This window comes from Cololabis saira, chromosome 5, assembly GCF_033807715.1.
Source record: "Cololabis saira isolate AMF1-May2022 chromosome 5, fColSai1.1, whole genome shotgun sequence".
Classification (NCBI taxonomy): domain Eukaryota; kingdom Metazoa; phylum Chordata; class Actinopteri; order Beloniformes; family Belonidae; genus Cololabis; species Cololabis saira.
Window position 1 is genome coordinate 39781234 of NC_084591.1, and position 17883 is coordinate 39799116.

Sequence of the window (17883 nt, forward strand, 5' to 3'; positions counted from 1 at the left end):
GTGATACATTTTTTAAAACATACCGCCCATCCCTACTGGACAACTCCTCTCATATAAAAATACCTACATTTGAATAGTAAACAAATGCAAGAATGTCTTCCTGAAAGAAGTGTCACACAGCTAGCTGATGTGGGGACACAGAGAAGGAAAGATTTACACCCACTCACTCACACATAGACAGGAATGAGGGCCCTTTTTAAGCCCCAGCTGCTTCAAACTACTTGTTCTGCCATGTGTTTGTCACCGACAACAGTTCTCACTTACTGGTGATAAAATATCAGCGCAGTCATCTTTTACTGAATCACAGGGCAGGAGAGGCCGTGGAGCACCCACACCATTATTTATCCACGGCGGCTCACCTCGTTCCTCTTCAAGACACATGCAAAACCATTATGGAAAATCACCCTCACGAGTCATTAGTGGCTGAAAAACCTTAACAATCATTATCCATTATTTGCTCCTAATGGCGGCTGCCTCTGTGTGTTCCAGCACAGGCCGGGCGGTGGACTAATGACTGGGTTAACATTTAGCTGGACTGAGAAAAAAAAAAGTGTCTTGAAAAGCGGTGCCAGATTTCAAATGAGACACTCAGTGTGGAAACGCAGGTGTGCTGCGCCTCCCCTCGAGCGTCGTAGAGCCACCATGATTCCCTGTAGAGATGTTTCCAAGGATCTGTCTGATAGAGGATTACATGAAGGGAACTCCTGACTGTGTCGTTTTTTCCTTTGTTGTTCATGCAGCAGCCCCCCCCCCCAAAAAAAAAAACCTTGTCTTATCTGTTATGTGTGCATATTGTGCCTAAGTTCATGCACTTGACTGTACTTGAATTAGTTAAATATTAACTAAACACCTAATGAAAAGCATTTTAAAAAGACACAACTTATTAAAGTAAAAAAGCAGACAATTAGAAAATAAAGGAGATCATGTTGCATTGCTAGTTGCAAAGCGTTTGGTTTTATAGATCCTTTTTTTCTGCTTTCTCCTTTTCCTCTCGCTCCCTCCCAACTTCTCTCCATCTCTCACTGACACCCACACACACACACACACCCAGATACATACACACACACACACACACACACGGTGGTTGCAGAATGTAGGTCATTACTGTAGAGAGATGTGAAAGTGAATGATAAATCAAAAGCATCTATTTCCCCGAGGCTAACAGCAGCTCTGGACTGCATGAGAGCCAACTAATAGGGATATGTAAACACACACATACACACACAGTTATGTATCTGTGACTTCAGAGGACATTGACTTACAGTCATTTCCTGGAGAAGTCATTAAACTTCAACACCACATCTGCAGTACTACTTGCCCAACCCAAACCCAAACCTGAGGTTAAAACAAGCGTTCACCTTAGAGTCTAATATTCAGCGTTAAACGGATGATATGTCTTTTTAATGGCATGTAACCAGACAGAGGTGTCCGCAACATGAGTAACTCTTGGTCAACACATACACACTCACAAACGATCATCTCTCACTCCTGCTCTCACATAATGTAAGCTCATTTAGATGCAGGTAGGGCCTCTTTTTCCTTCCTTGTCACCCTCACTGAAGCATGGCTCTGTCAATAGATAAATAAATAGACCCGGTATTCGCTCTGCATCACAAAACCATTTGTGATGTCCCTTTCTACTCATACTAGAGGCTTCTGCAGTACTGCGCCAGTGATTTATTTCTCCTCTTGTTTGTGCAATTGACCATGTGTCAGATCTAATCAGCGACAGAAACCAAGGTTGCCACAGAGGACGGAAACACAGCCACAGGCCCTAAAACCAGCAACTTTCATCACGAGGTAGAACAAAACATCCGATGAGCAGGATGAAAACAGCTCACGACATTGCTGACAGCTCTGTCCTGCTAAGGTGGGGAACATTTAGTCATGGGGCTTTTATGGGAATCAATCTCTTGAACCTTATTTTCAGAGATATGTGGTGTAGAAATAAGGAATTCAGTGATTGATAACTCGATTCCACTTTCCTTTAACTGGTTTCAGAATAAGGATCTCTATGTGTTAATGAAAAACAAACAAACTGGGGATTTTGCCATCTACACATACGGTATACATTTTATTGGAAAATTCTCCCAATGTATTACTGACTTCACAGGACATCATTTATCATGAGGAAAATGAGGAAAAGATTAAATAGAAGATTAAATAAAAAATAGGATAAAATGAAAGTATAAAACACTGAATTGGTCATAATACAGAACTTCAAAAATGCTCACATCAGTGATTGCATTAGAGATAAAAACAATATGATGTATTCTGAATCTGAAGAAATGACAATCTTAAAAATAAGGGCAGAAAATTGATTTGACCAGCTGCGATATTTGAGCTCTCCTGAGGCACTGCTTTTAAAACAGACAAAGTCGGTCATTACAAATCATGGCATGGACTCAGGAAAACTTTTTACAACGTTGACAGGTTGTAAACACAATTTTCAGTTAATTGTGGGTCTCAGTATATTTGCAAATCATCCATATTGCATTTACTAGAAACCTGTCCAGGGTGCGCTCCTGCCTGTTGCCTGTTATGAGCTGGGATAGGCTCCAGCAGACCCCACTGACCCCGTACACGGTTAAGCGGCTATAGAAAATGGGTGGATGGATGGACATACTTTGTGCAATCACAGCTTATCCAAGCATTGTCAAAGCAGGGTTGTCATGGTAATAAATATGTAGTAAACACTTGTTTGTGAGCACTGAAGCCTTGTTATCATTTCTCTTGATGACGCAAAGGACCTGTATATAAGTGATGGATGGATGGAAATAATATTTACTGCCTTGGCAAAGATACAGAAATATGAAAAATATGTTTGCAACTACAGTGTTCATAAATACACCCTGAGGAGAAAACAGCTTTCAGAATTGGACTCAAGCTGCACAGAAATGTGTTCTGCACAGCCGTAATTCTCCTGTCTGTTTTAGCGCTCAGCTCGTCAGTGTTTAATTCATTCTGAATAAGTCATTTTTGATCACCAGCTTGTCTGTTTACTCTGTCCGTCTTTGGTCTACTTATATGAAACAAGAGTTCATTTGAATGCCTTTCAAGTAAAGGTTTTTAAAGTACGTAAGTTGATAACTAAGACATAAAAGAAAAATGAACATAAAAAGCCAATAATAAAAGTGATATTAAAACTGTGGCACAAATGAAGTGAAACACGAAATCAAAGTGAAAAAATAGCAAATTACAGTTGAATAAGATTGAAATCAAAATTTAATTTAAAATTAACTTGACAAAGACAAACAATAATAATAAACCTCTTTCAACAAATCTTCCAGAAAGCAAAGTCATATTCATCAATAAATTTTTTTTAACAAAAATGAATTACATTTTTAAATATTTAAACTAGTCGATAAATATTTGTGCAGCCACATCACCAAGGCTATTATAGTCATGGCCATTATTTAAACTCAATTTATTTCAATTTAAATCATACTTTATTAATGTTTGACAAAAGGGACATTTACTAATTGCATTATCTAGTCCAGTGATTCCCAAATTGTTTCCGTGTGGCCACCTTTGGTTTATAAGAAAGATTTTGCAATTATGCAACGAACGAAGTGAAAAATATTATGTTCGAAAAAATATTAAATATGTTCACGGCACCAGCACGCACCAGTACTCGTTTTTTTTTTTTTTAATACATAATAAAAATAATTATAATTATTGTTGTTGTTTCTGCGGGGCTCCAGCTCAGAGTCGAACCACTGATGTAGTCCAACCGAGTCCAATACGATGAAAAGAAAACTACATTTCCTGATTGAGCGCGTCGTCAAACAGCTCATGTGCAAAAGCACATGACTCCGTTGCTGCATTCGCGGCGCCTGGGTATAAGGGCTGCTACATAACAAAGAAAAAAAAAACATGAAGGGTGTGTTTTTTTTTTTTTCAGTAAATCAATAACCCATTTTTGTGTTTTTTTAGATTCAGACAATTTTTCAAAGGTGTCATCCCACAAACTTGTTTTCTCCAAAAGTCAACTCGAACAATAAAAATGAGTCTTTCTTTTGTTATTGTTGTTCAACCAAAAACGTAAGACACAATTAATTTAGAGCAATATAATGAATCTGTTATGACAGTTAATTAAGACCTTTAAGCATTCACCTGTTTTTGTTTTGTTTTGTTTCCACGTTTGACAATATAAATTATAGGATTTCGACTACCTAACTGGATTTTCCGACAACCCTAAATGCATCACTGTTTCAATCCGTGGATCTGACGGTGGCTCTTGTGTTTTATCGTCTTTGCTTCTGACATGATAAAACGGAACACGATGGACAACATCCGCCCTGCCTATGTGATTATTTGTCTCTTGTATTCCTGCTCGGCTTTGCAGCCGAATTTCGTCCTTCTCTTCGCAGACGATTTGGGTTTTGGTGACTTGGGCTGTTACGGCCATCCCAGTTCCCTGACTCCTAACCTGGACCGGCTGGCTGCGGGGGGGCTCCGCTTCACAGACTTCTACTGCACCAGTCCGGTCTGCAGCCCGTCCAGGTAACACATGCATAACCAGGGCTCTCAAGTTACGCATGTCAACAAATTCACACAATCTCACCCCGCACAGAAATTCCAACAGAGTCAAACGAGTCAAAGGTAGGACTTCCGCGACTGTGCGCTCAACTCTCAGCTCAGAGAGTCTGGATTTACCAAATCACCAGCCAATCAGAATATAGAACTTCTCAGCCAATCAGAAAATAGAATTATTTGTTGCCAGGTAAGGTCTGAGTTTAAGCTTCAGACGTTCCATGAATGCGTGTAAATGTAAATGTAAATTACAACACACATCATTCTTAAACACACACACACGCACACACACACGCACACGCACACACACACGCACACGCACACACACACACACACACACACACACACACACACATATTATAGGTATTGTGCATTTTATGATAGAAGCATGAAACTTTGTACACAGTTTCTAGACACCATGAAGTTTCTTTTCTGAAGTGGAAGCACTTCAGGAGGGACATCTGGAACTTATCAGAGGAACACATTTAGGATGGTCATATATCCGTTTTTTAAAAGATTGTTCTGTGCAGTTTAGATCAAAAAGGAGAGTTGTGTATCACATGCATGATGTTAAAATTGTTAGATGATGTTAAAATTGTTAGATATGTGCAAATAGACCGACATTTCCACAGCAGAATAGGAATATTTATTTTAGAGTATTAACACATTGGGAAAACACCAATAGACAAACCCAAAAATGAAATTAAGTGTTTATGAATTCTTTTTTTTTTTTTTTAGAAATTTCTTTTTTGAATTCTTGTATTGTCATCTTGCCATCTCTTAACCCACCACAGCGACATTAACAGTCTCCTGAGCATAAGCAAAGGGCGGTACACTTGAGGGCAGCCTTTTTACAGCTGCAGCGTGTAGTACACCCTTTCTTGCAGCCACAATGAATAAGTTCATAGCAGCTCTGTGAAGCTTCTGGCAGGGTGGTCCACAGTGGCTGCCACCCCACTCCTTCTTTCACCCAGCCCCAATCAGAAGGACTTGGCAGCTGAGGGTCCGGTTCTAAGGCCTTGCACCAGATATTGGCTTGATATGCTGCCCGCTTAAAGGCTGAATTATGCTTCTGCGTCAAAATGGCGCCGTGTCTACGGCGTGTGGTTTGGATCGACGCAGAGGACACGCCGTCACCTGCGCCGTCTCTGACGTGCACCTCCCGAAAATTGTAACTACGCGTCGAGGAGACGCAGACCACACGCAGACCGAGAGGGCTGTGATTGGTTCGTTTGAAAGCGTACTATGTTTCGGACGCACTAAAAAATCTCACATACTGTTTTTGCATACTCATTAGGGTAGAAGTATGCAGCGTTGTTTGTTTAGAGCAGAAGAAAACCACTGTTGTTCAAAGGGCCTGTTTGGTTTTGTTATTATTTTTATTTTTTGCTATTATTATACATCAAGGAGACATGTTATTTAATATAGCATGAATATTGTGAAGAGACAATGGCCACTACAGTGTTTTCCTTTGCTATAGAAAAAAAAACAGTGTATTATATAGTGAAATTTGTTCTTTCTGAAGAGGCCCGGTCCATAGCACACTGAGAGGGAGACACCCCCCCCCAAAAAAATAAATATCTCACTCCAAGCAAACTTCAAAACTTGAAAGCCTTGTATGTAAGTGCTGTCCCGCTATTGAAGTAAGTTCAAGACGAAGCTTGAGTTGATTCAAAAAGTATTTATTTCTGCCTCGGTTGTGTTCATGTTTCTCAGGGCGTCGTTGCTCACAGGTCGCTATCAGACTCGCTCAGGTATCTACCCAGGTGTGTTGTACCCGGGGTCCAGAGGTGGTCTCCCTCTGAATGAGACCACCATCGCCGAGGTGCTGAAACCAGTGGGCTATGCCACCGCCGCTATGGGCAAGTGGCACCTGGGATTGGGAGCCAATGGGACGTTTCTTCCAACCAGACAGGGATTTGACCAGTACCTGGGGATCCCATACTCTCATGACATGGTCAGTGTGTGTCTGAAGTGGTGGAAAATGTTAATGTTGCTCTGTTAAAAAAGAAAAACGAAACAGGAACAACCTGTCCGTCTATGTTTGGTTGTCTGACTTCACCGTTTCCTCCACAGGGCCCCTGCCACAACCTGACTTGTTTCCCTCCAGATGTCAAGTGTTTTGGAACATGTGACGTTGGTACTGTAACCGTCCCACTAATGCACAACGAAAACATCAAGCAGCAACCAGCCGACTTCCTCAATCTGGAAGGAGCTTACAGGGACTTTGCAACCAATTTCATAAACACAGCCGCGAAGAACAAACAGCCGTTTTTCCTTTATTACCCATCACATGTAAGCTGCTTGATCAATCTGGGAGAGAAAACGTATCAGTAACTACTTGTTATTAACCTCTAGAGAGGAATAGATGTATTTAAAAATGCAAAGTACATTTACGTGACTTGTGAAGAGATTATAGTGTATACAAATAACTGCCCTCTCTTTCATGTCCTGTCACAGCACACTCACTACCCACAGTATGCGGGCAAAGAGGCAGCAGGTCGCTCTTTGAGGGGTCCATTTGGAGATGCTCTCTTGGAGTTGGACAGCACAATAGGAAACCTGATGATAACTCTGGAAAAGACCGGAGTGATTAACAACACACTTGTCCTCTTCACATCTGACAATGGGTTGGTTTCAGGTCTAATCTTTATTTTCCACTTGTTTGCTTGTAGTATTAAAAAGAAATGGAAATCACAAGGTGAAGTTGATTGGTGAATTTTGAACAACATAGATGGACAATGGCCTAAAACATATTACAAACTATAGACAGAGATTGAGTCTATTGGATTTTGTTTTGCACGACTGTTGATGCCTAAATAAATAGAGAAAGAAGAAAATGCATCCAAAGACAGCTGCAGTAAAAACCTGGCAAAGTCCTTTCTTTGATGAAAATTAGGCTGCACCCCTCAAAGAGATGGGATGCCTAATTTACTCTTGCAATCATCAAATTGCGGCTTCATATGTCAAGTCCATGTGCATTATATGACTATGACTTTAATATGTTTTGATCAATAGCTAAAGAGGCAAAAAAGTGCCAGTTTCCAAATATGACAGGAGCCAACTAGATTGTTTTGTTAAATGGTTGCTTTTATTTGTTCAGCCCTGAACTGATGCGCATGTCACGTGGCGGCAATTCTGGCCCGCTGAAATGTGGCAAAGGTACCACATATGAAGGAGGCATGAGAGAACCAGCCATTGCACACTGGGCAGGGACCATCAGGCCAGGTAAGGACACTAGGAATCTTAATTAAACTATTATGAATGTGAAGAGAGTCACTGGAACAGATAGTTAATACAGAAAAGGATGGTGTCTTTACTTTTTTCATTCCCACTGAATGAACTTTACTGCTGACCATATTCAAAAGAATGCCATAAAGTGTTCACACATTTTCTTCATCCCTTGTGGTCATGTCAGCAAGCTGTTGTGACCTTTACCTTATTGAATCTTTAAAGGTGTGACTCATGAGATGGCCAGCACTCTGGATATCCTCCCAACCATCGCAGCCCTGGCAGGAGCCCCACTACCCCCTGTGATGCTGGATGGCTTTGATATGACAGACGTCCTTCTCAGCCGAGGAAATGTACCAGAATTTTGACTTGTGTTCTTTAAATACTGAAATATTTGAAAAAACAGCCGACTTATGTATCTTTGATCTTTGTTTTGCAGAGCAAAAGGGAGGCAATGATGTTCTACCCGATAGACCCCAATGAAGCGCACGGCCTGTTTGCGCTCAGGTTGGGGAAGTACAAGGCTCACTTTTACACACGAGGTAGCAGGCTGCTCTCAATCAAAACAATAAGTGCAAATCAGTCATGAAGACAGAACTGAGTTACCGTAATATCGTTCATCTTTTTGCATCAGGTGCATCCCACAGCGGTACTACCCCAGACCAGGACTGCCCGGTGTATGCAGTTCTCAAAGCCCATGACCCCCCTCTTATTTTTGACCTGGAGGCCGACCCCTCAGAGCACTACCCTCTCCCGCTGGAGGAGAGACCCGACATCCAAACCGTGTTGGAGCGGATCATGAAAGTCAAGGCACAGTTTGAAGCCTCCATGGTGTTTGGACAGAGCCAGTTGGAAAAAGGGACAGACCCGAACCTTGCACCTTGTTGCAATCCCGAGTGTACTCCCAAACCCGGGTGCTGCCACTGCTGACAGAACAAACTATTGCTGCTGTGTGTGAAGACGGTGAGGAAACGTCCTGGTTTGTTGCTCCGACATCACTTTAAAATTACTACATCAAAGTACGATATCAATGGTGCGATGAATATCAGTTTGAAGTTGTGCTGTGTTGTTTTCTTGCGGACGATTAATCTTCTCTTCATACTGAAACAATTTTCCTCAGTGAGGATGTTTTCATGATGTTAAAACTGAGTACTCTCAAAACTAATCTAAAACTCCAAATAAGAAAAAGTTGGAACAATATAGAAAATGAAAAAAAAAATATATGATTCTTATATTTACTCTGACTTGTATCTTGGGAGACAATATAAAACCCAAGATATGTGTTTCTTTGTCAAAGTCATTTCAGAGGTTTATTTACATCCTCATTGCACTTTATGCCTGAAACACATTATTAGCAGCTGAGGCAGTAAGGACACTTTGGCGCATGCCAGGGTTGGGGACAGATAGAGATGGAGACCTCCGAGTTGGACATTAATCAACTTTAACCACTACGAAGACATTTGTTGGCCTAAAATGCAAAATGTGTTTTTTAATACACAAATTAAATGACTGAAAACAAATATATAAACCGCATTTCTGGACTATAAGCTGCACCTGCATATAAGCCGCATCCGCTCTATTTTTAAAAAAATAATAAAAAAAAGATATACAAGCCACACCTGCATACAAGCCGCATCCGCTCTATTTACTACATGTACAGAAGGATTTTGAACTGTAAATGATGTACATGTTTGTACCTAAATAGATCCTTTCCTAACAGTGTCTTTTAACACGGCAGCAACTTTGCAACTTTGCTTCTACCTACTTCTATCTGCTAAAGAAGAAGTAGCGTATTCTTCTTTGCATTTATTTTTTCTTAGTTTTGATTGTAATTCCGGTTAGAGCAGCCTGAGCGGTGGAAGAAAAATCTGCAGAATAGCCGCACCTTTGTATAAGCCTCGTGGTTGAAAACCTATGAAAAAAGTAGCGGCTTATAGTCCAGAAAATACGGTATATATGGTTCATCCCATCTGCAAGGAAATAAAAAGTTATAAGTTATAAGAACCACTTCATTTTTATTTTTTTATGGATTTTTTGTTTATATTGTATATTGTTTCCACTTTTTGGGGGGTTTCTATAACTTTGTTCACTTTCTTTGATTTGTACTGTAACGTCCACTTTGCAATGTGATATTAAAAGAAGCGATTTGTTTGTGTGAAAATGTTTGCAGAGGATTTCAGAGATACAGATGAGCTGCTCAAAAAAATGTTCTGGTTCTGCCACATACTGTTTTGCTCTAGGTATACGGTAGAAATAGAAAAACAGAAGCAAGGTGATACAGATCGGGGATGGGTCACACGGTGGGAGGCAATTATTATAACAGGTTTTATAACTAGTTTCCCAGTGGCGGATGGCTCGGTCACTATTCAGGTCTAACAGCAGTTTACTCATTAGTGGGCGTGTCCCACACTGGTGACATCACATCTCACAAATGTGCCCTAAATGTGCAGCTGAAGCTGTCTGTGGAGTGTCGTGGAGCTGGCGTGGACCAGAATGCCACCTGCATCACAGGCTGAGATAACACCTGGTGCCAAAACATCAGACACTGAAATAAAATGATTGCAGATCACATATAGTTAGGTTGTTTCCTATTCTTTCGGGAGTTTTGTAAAGTTGCAATCTGTTTTAAATGTCTTTTTAATTCATGTACTTATTTCTTTAACATAAAAGACAGCACTATTTCAGATTTGTTATTGGAAATAAATCTGATCTAACGCACAGCGATACACGTGTGAATAATACTGTTTTGCCAGGGTTCCTTCAGGTAGAAATAGGGAGGACAAAGTGAGCATGAGTAGAAGTAACAACCTTTATTCAGAATACATCTAGGCAACCAGTTTCAGACCTGTAGGGGGGAGTCAGCTTAATTGTCCGATCCAGGATGACCCCCACACTTGTGTTTTATGCACGGGAAGTATGGGAGGAGCCAAAAGGCAAACACTTCACACCACACGACCCCAGCTGCCCGCATGCAGCTAGGGCAAGCAGAGGGCAGCACTGAACTTCCCATCAACTGTGCATCCCTTAGCCCCTTAACAGGATTTCCCGCTGGTGTATCTGAAACATCCAAACCAAAACTTCCTCTCCACCACCTGTTAAGGACCTCTAAATCTTCTCTGTAACTTAGGACAGAAACCCCTACGTTGGGCCTTAGAACGGACCAAGAGATGTTCCCCTTCAGTGTAATATTGACACTGAGCCCTCTCATTAAAGGGGACATATTATGAAAAACATGTTTTTTCTTGGTTTAACATATTCATGGATTTCATGTGACGTCACACAGTACTCGCAGCGCCATCTTTAGGACCGACTTTCAGCATGCCGTCTATCTGTTGTGCCGTGGGATGCGACAATAATAAGTCTAAAAAAACGGGATTGACCTTTTATCAGTGCTTTAAGTGGGCCGTGGGATATTGTGATATTTAAATGTTCTTTTATTTTCTTCCTTTCACTCGTGTTAAAAGCCGGTTGAAAGCGCTGTAGGAAACAGTCATGATGAGGAACGGCTGATCCAGTTAGTTGAAATGAGAAGTTATCTATGATTCCTCCTCATTTCACCACAAAAACCACAATAAAGTGGCAGAAATAAATAATATCCTATTATTATATAGGTCCCAGAACATCGGACGGGAGGGAGAGAAAAGGTCCTGTAAGTGGGGGGGGGGGAAACAATTAATAGCGTGGAATGAGCGGCGTGTTCGTGGTGTTAAATGCAGCCAGCATGTCAGCATGTCAGATCATTACTGAGATGTGGGGAAAAAGCAGAGGACACGAGATCCAGGCTGAGTTGGATTTGGGAGAGCCGCTTGGTGATGGAGACGTCACGGGACGCACCGCGCAGGAGATCGGGAGCGCAAGATGAACATTTGCATTAATAATATAATAAATCATATTTTATATTTTATGTTTTAATAAAGTTTTATGGTGACATGATGATATGCTTTTACTTTCTAGAGTAGTAACGTTACTGAAAAAGTGAACTGCCTTCTTACTTTTCATTACATAAACGTATCCTGTGCAGGCAATTCAATGCTGATGCTCTTCATCACCAGACTGTCAGTTACCTTTCCTGTTACCACGAACATTTTTTTGGCCTCCACATGATGAAGTTTGGCATCTTTAACCCATCCTGATGTGAAGTAGCGGTAAGCTTTGGTACTTTAAAAGCTTTGAGAGCTTGGCCGGTGTATGGAGAAGGATTGTGGACCAGGTAGATATGTCCGCAAACGACAAATCTGGCAGGTTTTTGGCAGACTGGAGTGGAGTCAGTAATTGATTAGCTATTATATACGGATCGAAACCTAAAGTGTCAATTTTCTGTAGATACCGTTGCTGTTCTTCGGGAGTTAAGTGAGTTATTAGGTGAGACGTCATATTGGCTGCGCGACGGAAAGGTCCTCGGTCGGTCCTCAAGATGGCGCTGACAACAAAAAATGTCACGTGACTGAAACCCATGAATATAAATTGGTCTCCCCTCACCCTGCCAGTAGAGGGGAGACAAAATCCCATGAATTTCTGCAAGGTCTCTGACCCCCGCCTTACAGAATCCCCCAGTGTCACGTGATTTTTTTTGAGCCGATTAGAATCTGCGCCTAGGGTGACGTCACCCGAGGCGCAGAGGTTCGGCCTCCGCTGCTGAAACCACGCCCACAACCAGCTCTCTCCGCCGGCTCGAGCGTCCGCCATTGTTTAGAAGCGGTGGCTGTTTGAACAGCGAGGGAGAGTAGAAATGAGATTTTGCATCGACATTTACCCTCATAAAAGGATCAGTTCCCACAGCACGGACCCGGCAACTGCACACGAGTCAGCGGTAAGTTCCTTTTTTTTTATGTTATTTATATTTGTATGATCTTTGCATGGGCTAAGTATTTAGCTTAGCTCCGGAGCACCGGAGCTGCTCACGGACCGGACCGTCGAGGAGCCCCGGGTTCGGAGCTCCGAACCCGGGGCTCCAGGGGAGCCGGCGGCTCTATTAGTACCGTAATACATTTTTCTTCTGTGGTTTCAGATCTTTCAAGCACCTGGAGCTGTTCACATTCAGAAGACGCGCGGTCCTTCCTTGAGCCAGCAATAGTGCATACATTTTATTTATATATTTTAACAATAAAGTTGCCATTTGTGAAAATTCAGTGTTGTGATTTCTTTACAGTTAACATGATTCATTTGTCTTGTAACATAAGAAGTGAAATGATGAGGAATTGGAGTAAATAACCGTGGTGTACCTGTTTAGAATTAAATTCAATCTTCCTGTTTGAAGACGAGGTGACTAAAGGCTGATTTATGGTTCCGCGTTACGCAGAGCCTACGGCGTATGGTACGTGTCGATTTAACGCAGAACCGTGGACACGCTTTGCTACGCAGCCACTGCTCTTCTGCCCGGAGCGACGCTTTGTTTCCTCCCCTGCTACACGTCATTCAAGCAGCCAATCAGCACAGAGCCTCATTATCATAGCCCCCCCCCCGCCCTGAAAATGAAGCACAGAAAAAGGCTTTAGAAGCGGAAAAAATAAAAACATGGCCCAGAGACTGAATTTCTGATTTATGTAGAAAAAACAAGCTTTAGATTGTTTTTAAGACATTCAAGGCCTCTTTAAAATATGCATTAAATGCCATAATATGTCCCCTTTAAATGCTTCTTTCTGCTACCCCGATGCTTTGATGCCTCTTTACTGCCCCCATTACTGTTGACAAAGTGTCCTTCGGTCGAGACACATAATCTGTCACTGCTGAAAACCGCTCTCCTTCTTCCACATCCAACATGATGTCCACTGGAAGCACCATTTCCTGACCAAACACAACTTTAAAGGGTGTGAACCCAGTGATGGAATGGACGCTACTTCAGTAAACCAGCATTACATAAGCCAGGAGTGCGTAGAAAGAAGGGTACGGTTAAACCTTTCAACAATCCCATCCGATGGATGGTATGTTGATGTACGAGTCTTTTGAATGTTGAACAGCTGACAAATTTTTTAAACAGCCTGGACTCAAAATTTCTCGCTTGGTCGCTATGAACAGTGCAAGGGGCCTCGAGTCGACAAATCCAACCCTCTACTAACACCCTAGCCACAGTCTGTCTGTGCTTCCTGCTTGGGAATGGGGAATGCCTCAGTCCGTTTAGAAAAATAGTCCCCAATGACAAAGTTATACTTGTTCCTACTTGTTGTTTCTACCAAAAGCAAAACCTCCAATGCCACCCGCTCAAAGGGCCTGGAAGCTGATGTAAAATGAAGGGGGGCATGAGGCTGGGGCCCCACGGATTTTCAGGACCCACAATCTATGCACTCTCTACAACAGCGACTCACTCCTCATCAGGATCCACATCCTACCATGGCCAATAAAATCAATCTTTCACCTTAGCCTGCATTTTTTGTTTATGCCCAGATGACCTGCGGTTACAGCTGTTCCAAGACTGCAGGATCAAAGACTTGGGGAGCACTACCTGCACCTGTTTGGCTGCATCTGAGCTAGCAGGAGGTATTCTGACCAGCCACGTGGCCAGCTGCCCCTCCAGCCTCTGGAAATTATGCAACCACCTCAAGGAACCATGATCTGTCCTCAACACAAACTCTTTGCCCAACAAATTATGTTTAAAGTGTTTGTTTAAGGTCACCATACTCAGAGGTTCCTTTTTTGTTGTAGCATACATTCTATCCTGTTTGGTCAGGACCCGGCTGGCAAAGTATGTGCCCCAAGTACTGCACCTGTGATGAAAATAAATTATACTTTACAGGTTCCACCTTTGAGTTGGTCAGTACAATTTGGTCAGTACATCATCCAACTGAGATAGACGTTCATGAAACGTGCGACCAAAGACAATAATGTCGTCTAGATAAACTAAACAAGTTGTCTGCCAACACAAGATCCATCAACCTCTGGAATTTTCCCGGGCTGTTGCATAATCCAAAGCTCAACACATTGAACTCAAAAAAGCATTACCGTGTTATCAAAGCAATCTTTTGTTTGTCTTTTGGGTCTACCTCGACTTGCAAAGTGAGTGTAGAAATCCAGCATGCTTTATTTAAGCAGTCAAGAGCATCATCTATGCAAGGAAGGCGTCTTTTTGAGTCACTTCATTTAACTTGCAATAGACAATGCAAAAGCGAAGACCACCCTCCTGCTTTCAATTCAATTCAATTTAGTTTATTTGGGAAGGGACAGTGTACATTCATATACATTTAGAATTAAAAATGCAAATGCACCCAATTTTGGCTACAGAGCTAGTTTCCATTGGCAGTTGACTTCGGACCAGAACAACTGGGCATGCCCATGCAGGGGCTATGAGATGGCTGTACAATATCCGTATAAGATGATCCGACACCTCCTGCAGTAAATGAAGAGGAAGTCTTCGAGGGGGTAACTTAACGGTTCAATTTTTACATGCAGCCCTTGGGAAGTATAAACCAGAATCACAGCATACATTTTCATTGCTATGCTGATGATACGCTGATGATACGCAGCTGTATTTGTCTATGAAGCCAGATGAAACAGAGCCGTTAGCTAAACTTCAGGCATGTCTTAAGGACACTTACTATGGAACCAACTTGAACCAACTTCCAATTTGGGTTAAAGATGCTGACACTACCTCCACCTTTTAAACCAAACTTTAAAACGTTTCTGTTTAATAAAGCCTATAGTTAGTGTAAACTAGTGTGTTAGGGCCAGTAGTCATAGCTGCAGCTGAAGGACAAAACTAGAACAGCTTGTCTTAAAACTTGCCTCGACATAGATATGCTGCTATGGACCTACGCTGCAGGGGGACTCCAATATGATCCACTGATCGGTGCCCATCACCCCTCCTTCTCTCCTCTTCTTCTCTTTCCTTTCTCCGGAACAACCCAAGTTTTTCCTTGACACTATTTGGCTTAAGGTTTTTCTCCCACTAGGGGAGTTTTTACCTGACATTGTTTATGTAATAATTGCTCGGAGGTCGTGTTCTGGGTCTCTGGAAAGTGCCTAGTGACAACTTCTGTTCTAATAGATGCTACATAAATAAAATTGAATTGAATTGCATTGAATTTAACTGTGCACACATGTGCAAAGATCTGTGGCTGGTATGAGAAAGAAAAAAGACAAAAGAACTGGATCATCATAATCCTCTCCTGCAACAGTTGAAACTGTTTTGTGGTGAAAAAAATGTATACTTAAAACAAAACTTTGACACAAAATTACAATTCTCAACAAGTCAGTCATGGCTAAATATGATCTACTTCAGGTCTTTTTTTTATGCGTTTTGGCATTTTCATGATCTTGACAGGGTATTTATTATTATTAAACACTGTAATATATTTGGAGTAAACTTCTGGAGTTTAGTTTGTTGAGTTTTTCTTAGTCCCCATGATTCTGCCGTTCTCCTGTTTTAGGTTAGCCAGTGTGTTTTAAGTACTGATGTAGTTTGAAAACCTGATTCCTTGAGCGCAGGTTCCGGTTTGACCTCCTTTCCTCTCATTTCTCACGATTGTTCTCATTTGTGTCAAGTCAGCCTTTTCTATTTCCTCTCCCAATCTGTCTGTTTTGCTGTCCTTCTGTGTCTATGAGTTCTTCTTTGCTGTGTAGCTTTATGTGTCCCTGAAAGTGTTGCTTTTGGGTTTTTTTCTGTATAAAGGTGCATTGCAGCACTTTTTGTTAAAATGAAGGACTTTTGTTGGCTCCTCGTGTTTGTGCATAATAACAAAATGTGTTTCAGAGGACCAAGTATCCAGATCAATTACTTACATAAAAGGCGGTTCATTTCAGATCTGGCAAAGAAATACATTTTAATACATTTGTAAATAATGTCTTTATAATAATAATACTAATTATTATTATTGTTGTTATTATTATTGTTATTATATTTTTATATTACATAATATTACTACTACTAATAAAAAAATAAATAATAATAATCATAATTATTATTATTGTTATTATTATTATTATTATTATTATTATTATTATTATTAGTATTATTATTAGTATTATTATTATTATTAGCAGTAGTAGTAGTAGTATTATTTCTGCGGGGGTCCAGCTCGGTGGAACCACTGATGTAGTCCAACACGATGAAAAGAAAACTACCTGTATGAGCATGTCGTCAAACATGCATGTAAACAAGCACATGACTCCGTTGCTGCATTCGCGTCGCCTGGGTATGAGGGTTGCTACATAACAAAGAAAACACCATTGTTAGGATTTAATGAAATTATTGAAGCTCAAAACTGTCTAAGCTCTCTCTTCAAAGTAATCTCATTCTGATTAAGAGCAAAAGGTTTAAATTAGATTAGAAGTGAAATACAATACACATATTGTTGGAGAGGAAACGGGGGAAAAAGGCGACACCTTAAGGTGACTTTCCTTGAAGCTGGCTCTTCCAATTAAATTAATTAGCAATACACATACAATTTGTTGAGAGAAGACAATGGGCAGAAACAGATGTTTAGCATTGGGGGGTCTGGTCTGCGGTCTGGTTTGACACCTCAGATGGGAGACAGTTAAAGGAAATGTAGAGCTGGAAGTGACAAAGTTTGGGGGTTTTTTCCCGTAGCTGACTCCCTCCACCAATGAAATTCACTTGCAAAGAACATCCTCCTTTTCAGTATAAATTCAACTGGACTCGTGAAAACGTGGTGCATTTCTCTCCGACTCACGCGGTCTGACAGAAGTGTACCCCGGCCGGAGACAACTGTACCTCCGACCGGAAAAAACCTTGTGCTTGACATGATTAAAAGTGTATTAACCTGTAATTCTTTCCACTAGTCTTTCTTGATTCACCAGACAAAAGAACATGTTTCTTTCACCATCAAAAGTTGTTTTTTTTTTCAATAATTCAAGACTTGTTTTTTAGATTCACACTATTTTGCAACGGTGTCATCCCTAAAACTTGTTTTCTCCAAAAGGCAACTCGAACACTAAAAACTAGTCTTTCTTTTGTTATTGTTGTTCAACCAAAACGCAAGACAAAATCACTTCAGAGCACATTAATTAATCTGTTATGACAGTTTATTAAGACACAACACCTGTAGGCTGTAGGGTTTGTTTTCTTTTCCGCGTGTGATCACAGAAATCATAGAATTTCGCGTATCAAACTGGATTTTCCGAGAACCTTAAATGCATCACTGTTTCAACCTGTAGATCTGACGA

General features: G+C 41.1%; 1 protein-coding gene across 1 annotated transcript; it reads left to right on the forward strand.

Annotated features, from left to right (window-relative positions):
- Positions 1-4210: 4210 nt before the first annotated feature.
- arsa (arylsulfatase A) lies at positions 4211-9967 on the forward strand. The gene is made up of 8 exons (XM_061722028.1): positions 4211-4506; positions 6253-6493; positions 6613-6831; positions 6997-7166; positions 7640-7764; positions 7993-8120; positions 8207-8309; positions 8402-9967. The coding sequence occupies exons 1-8, from the start codon at positions 4268-4270 to the stop codon at positions 8695-8697; spliced, it is 1521 nt and encodes a 506-aa protein (XP_061578012.1). The 5' UTR covers positions 4211-4267; the 3' UTR covers positions 8698-9967.
- Positions 9968-17883: the final 7916 nt, after the last annotated feature.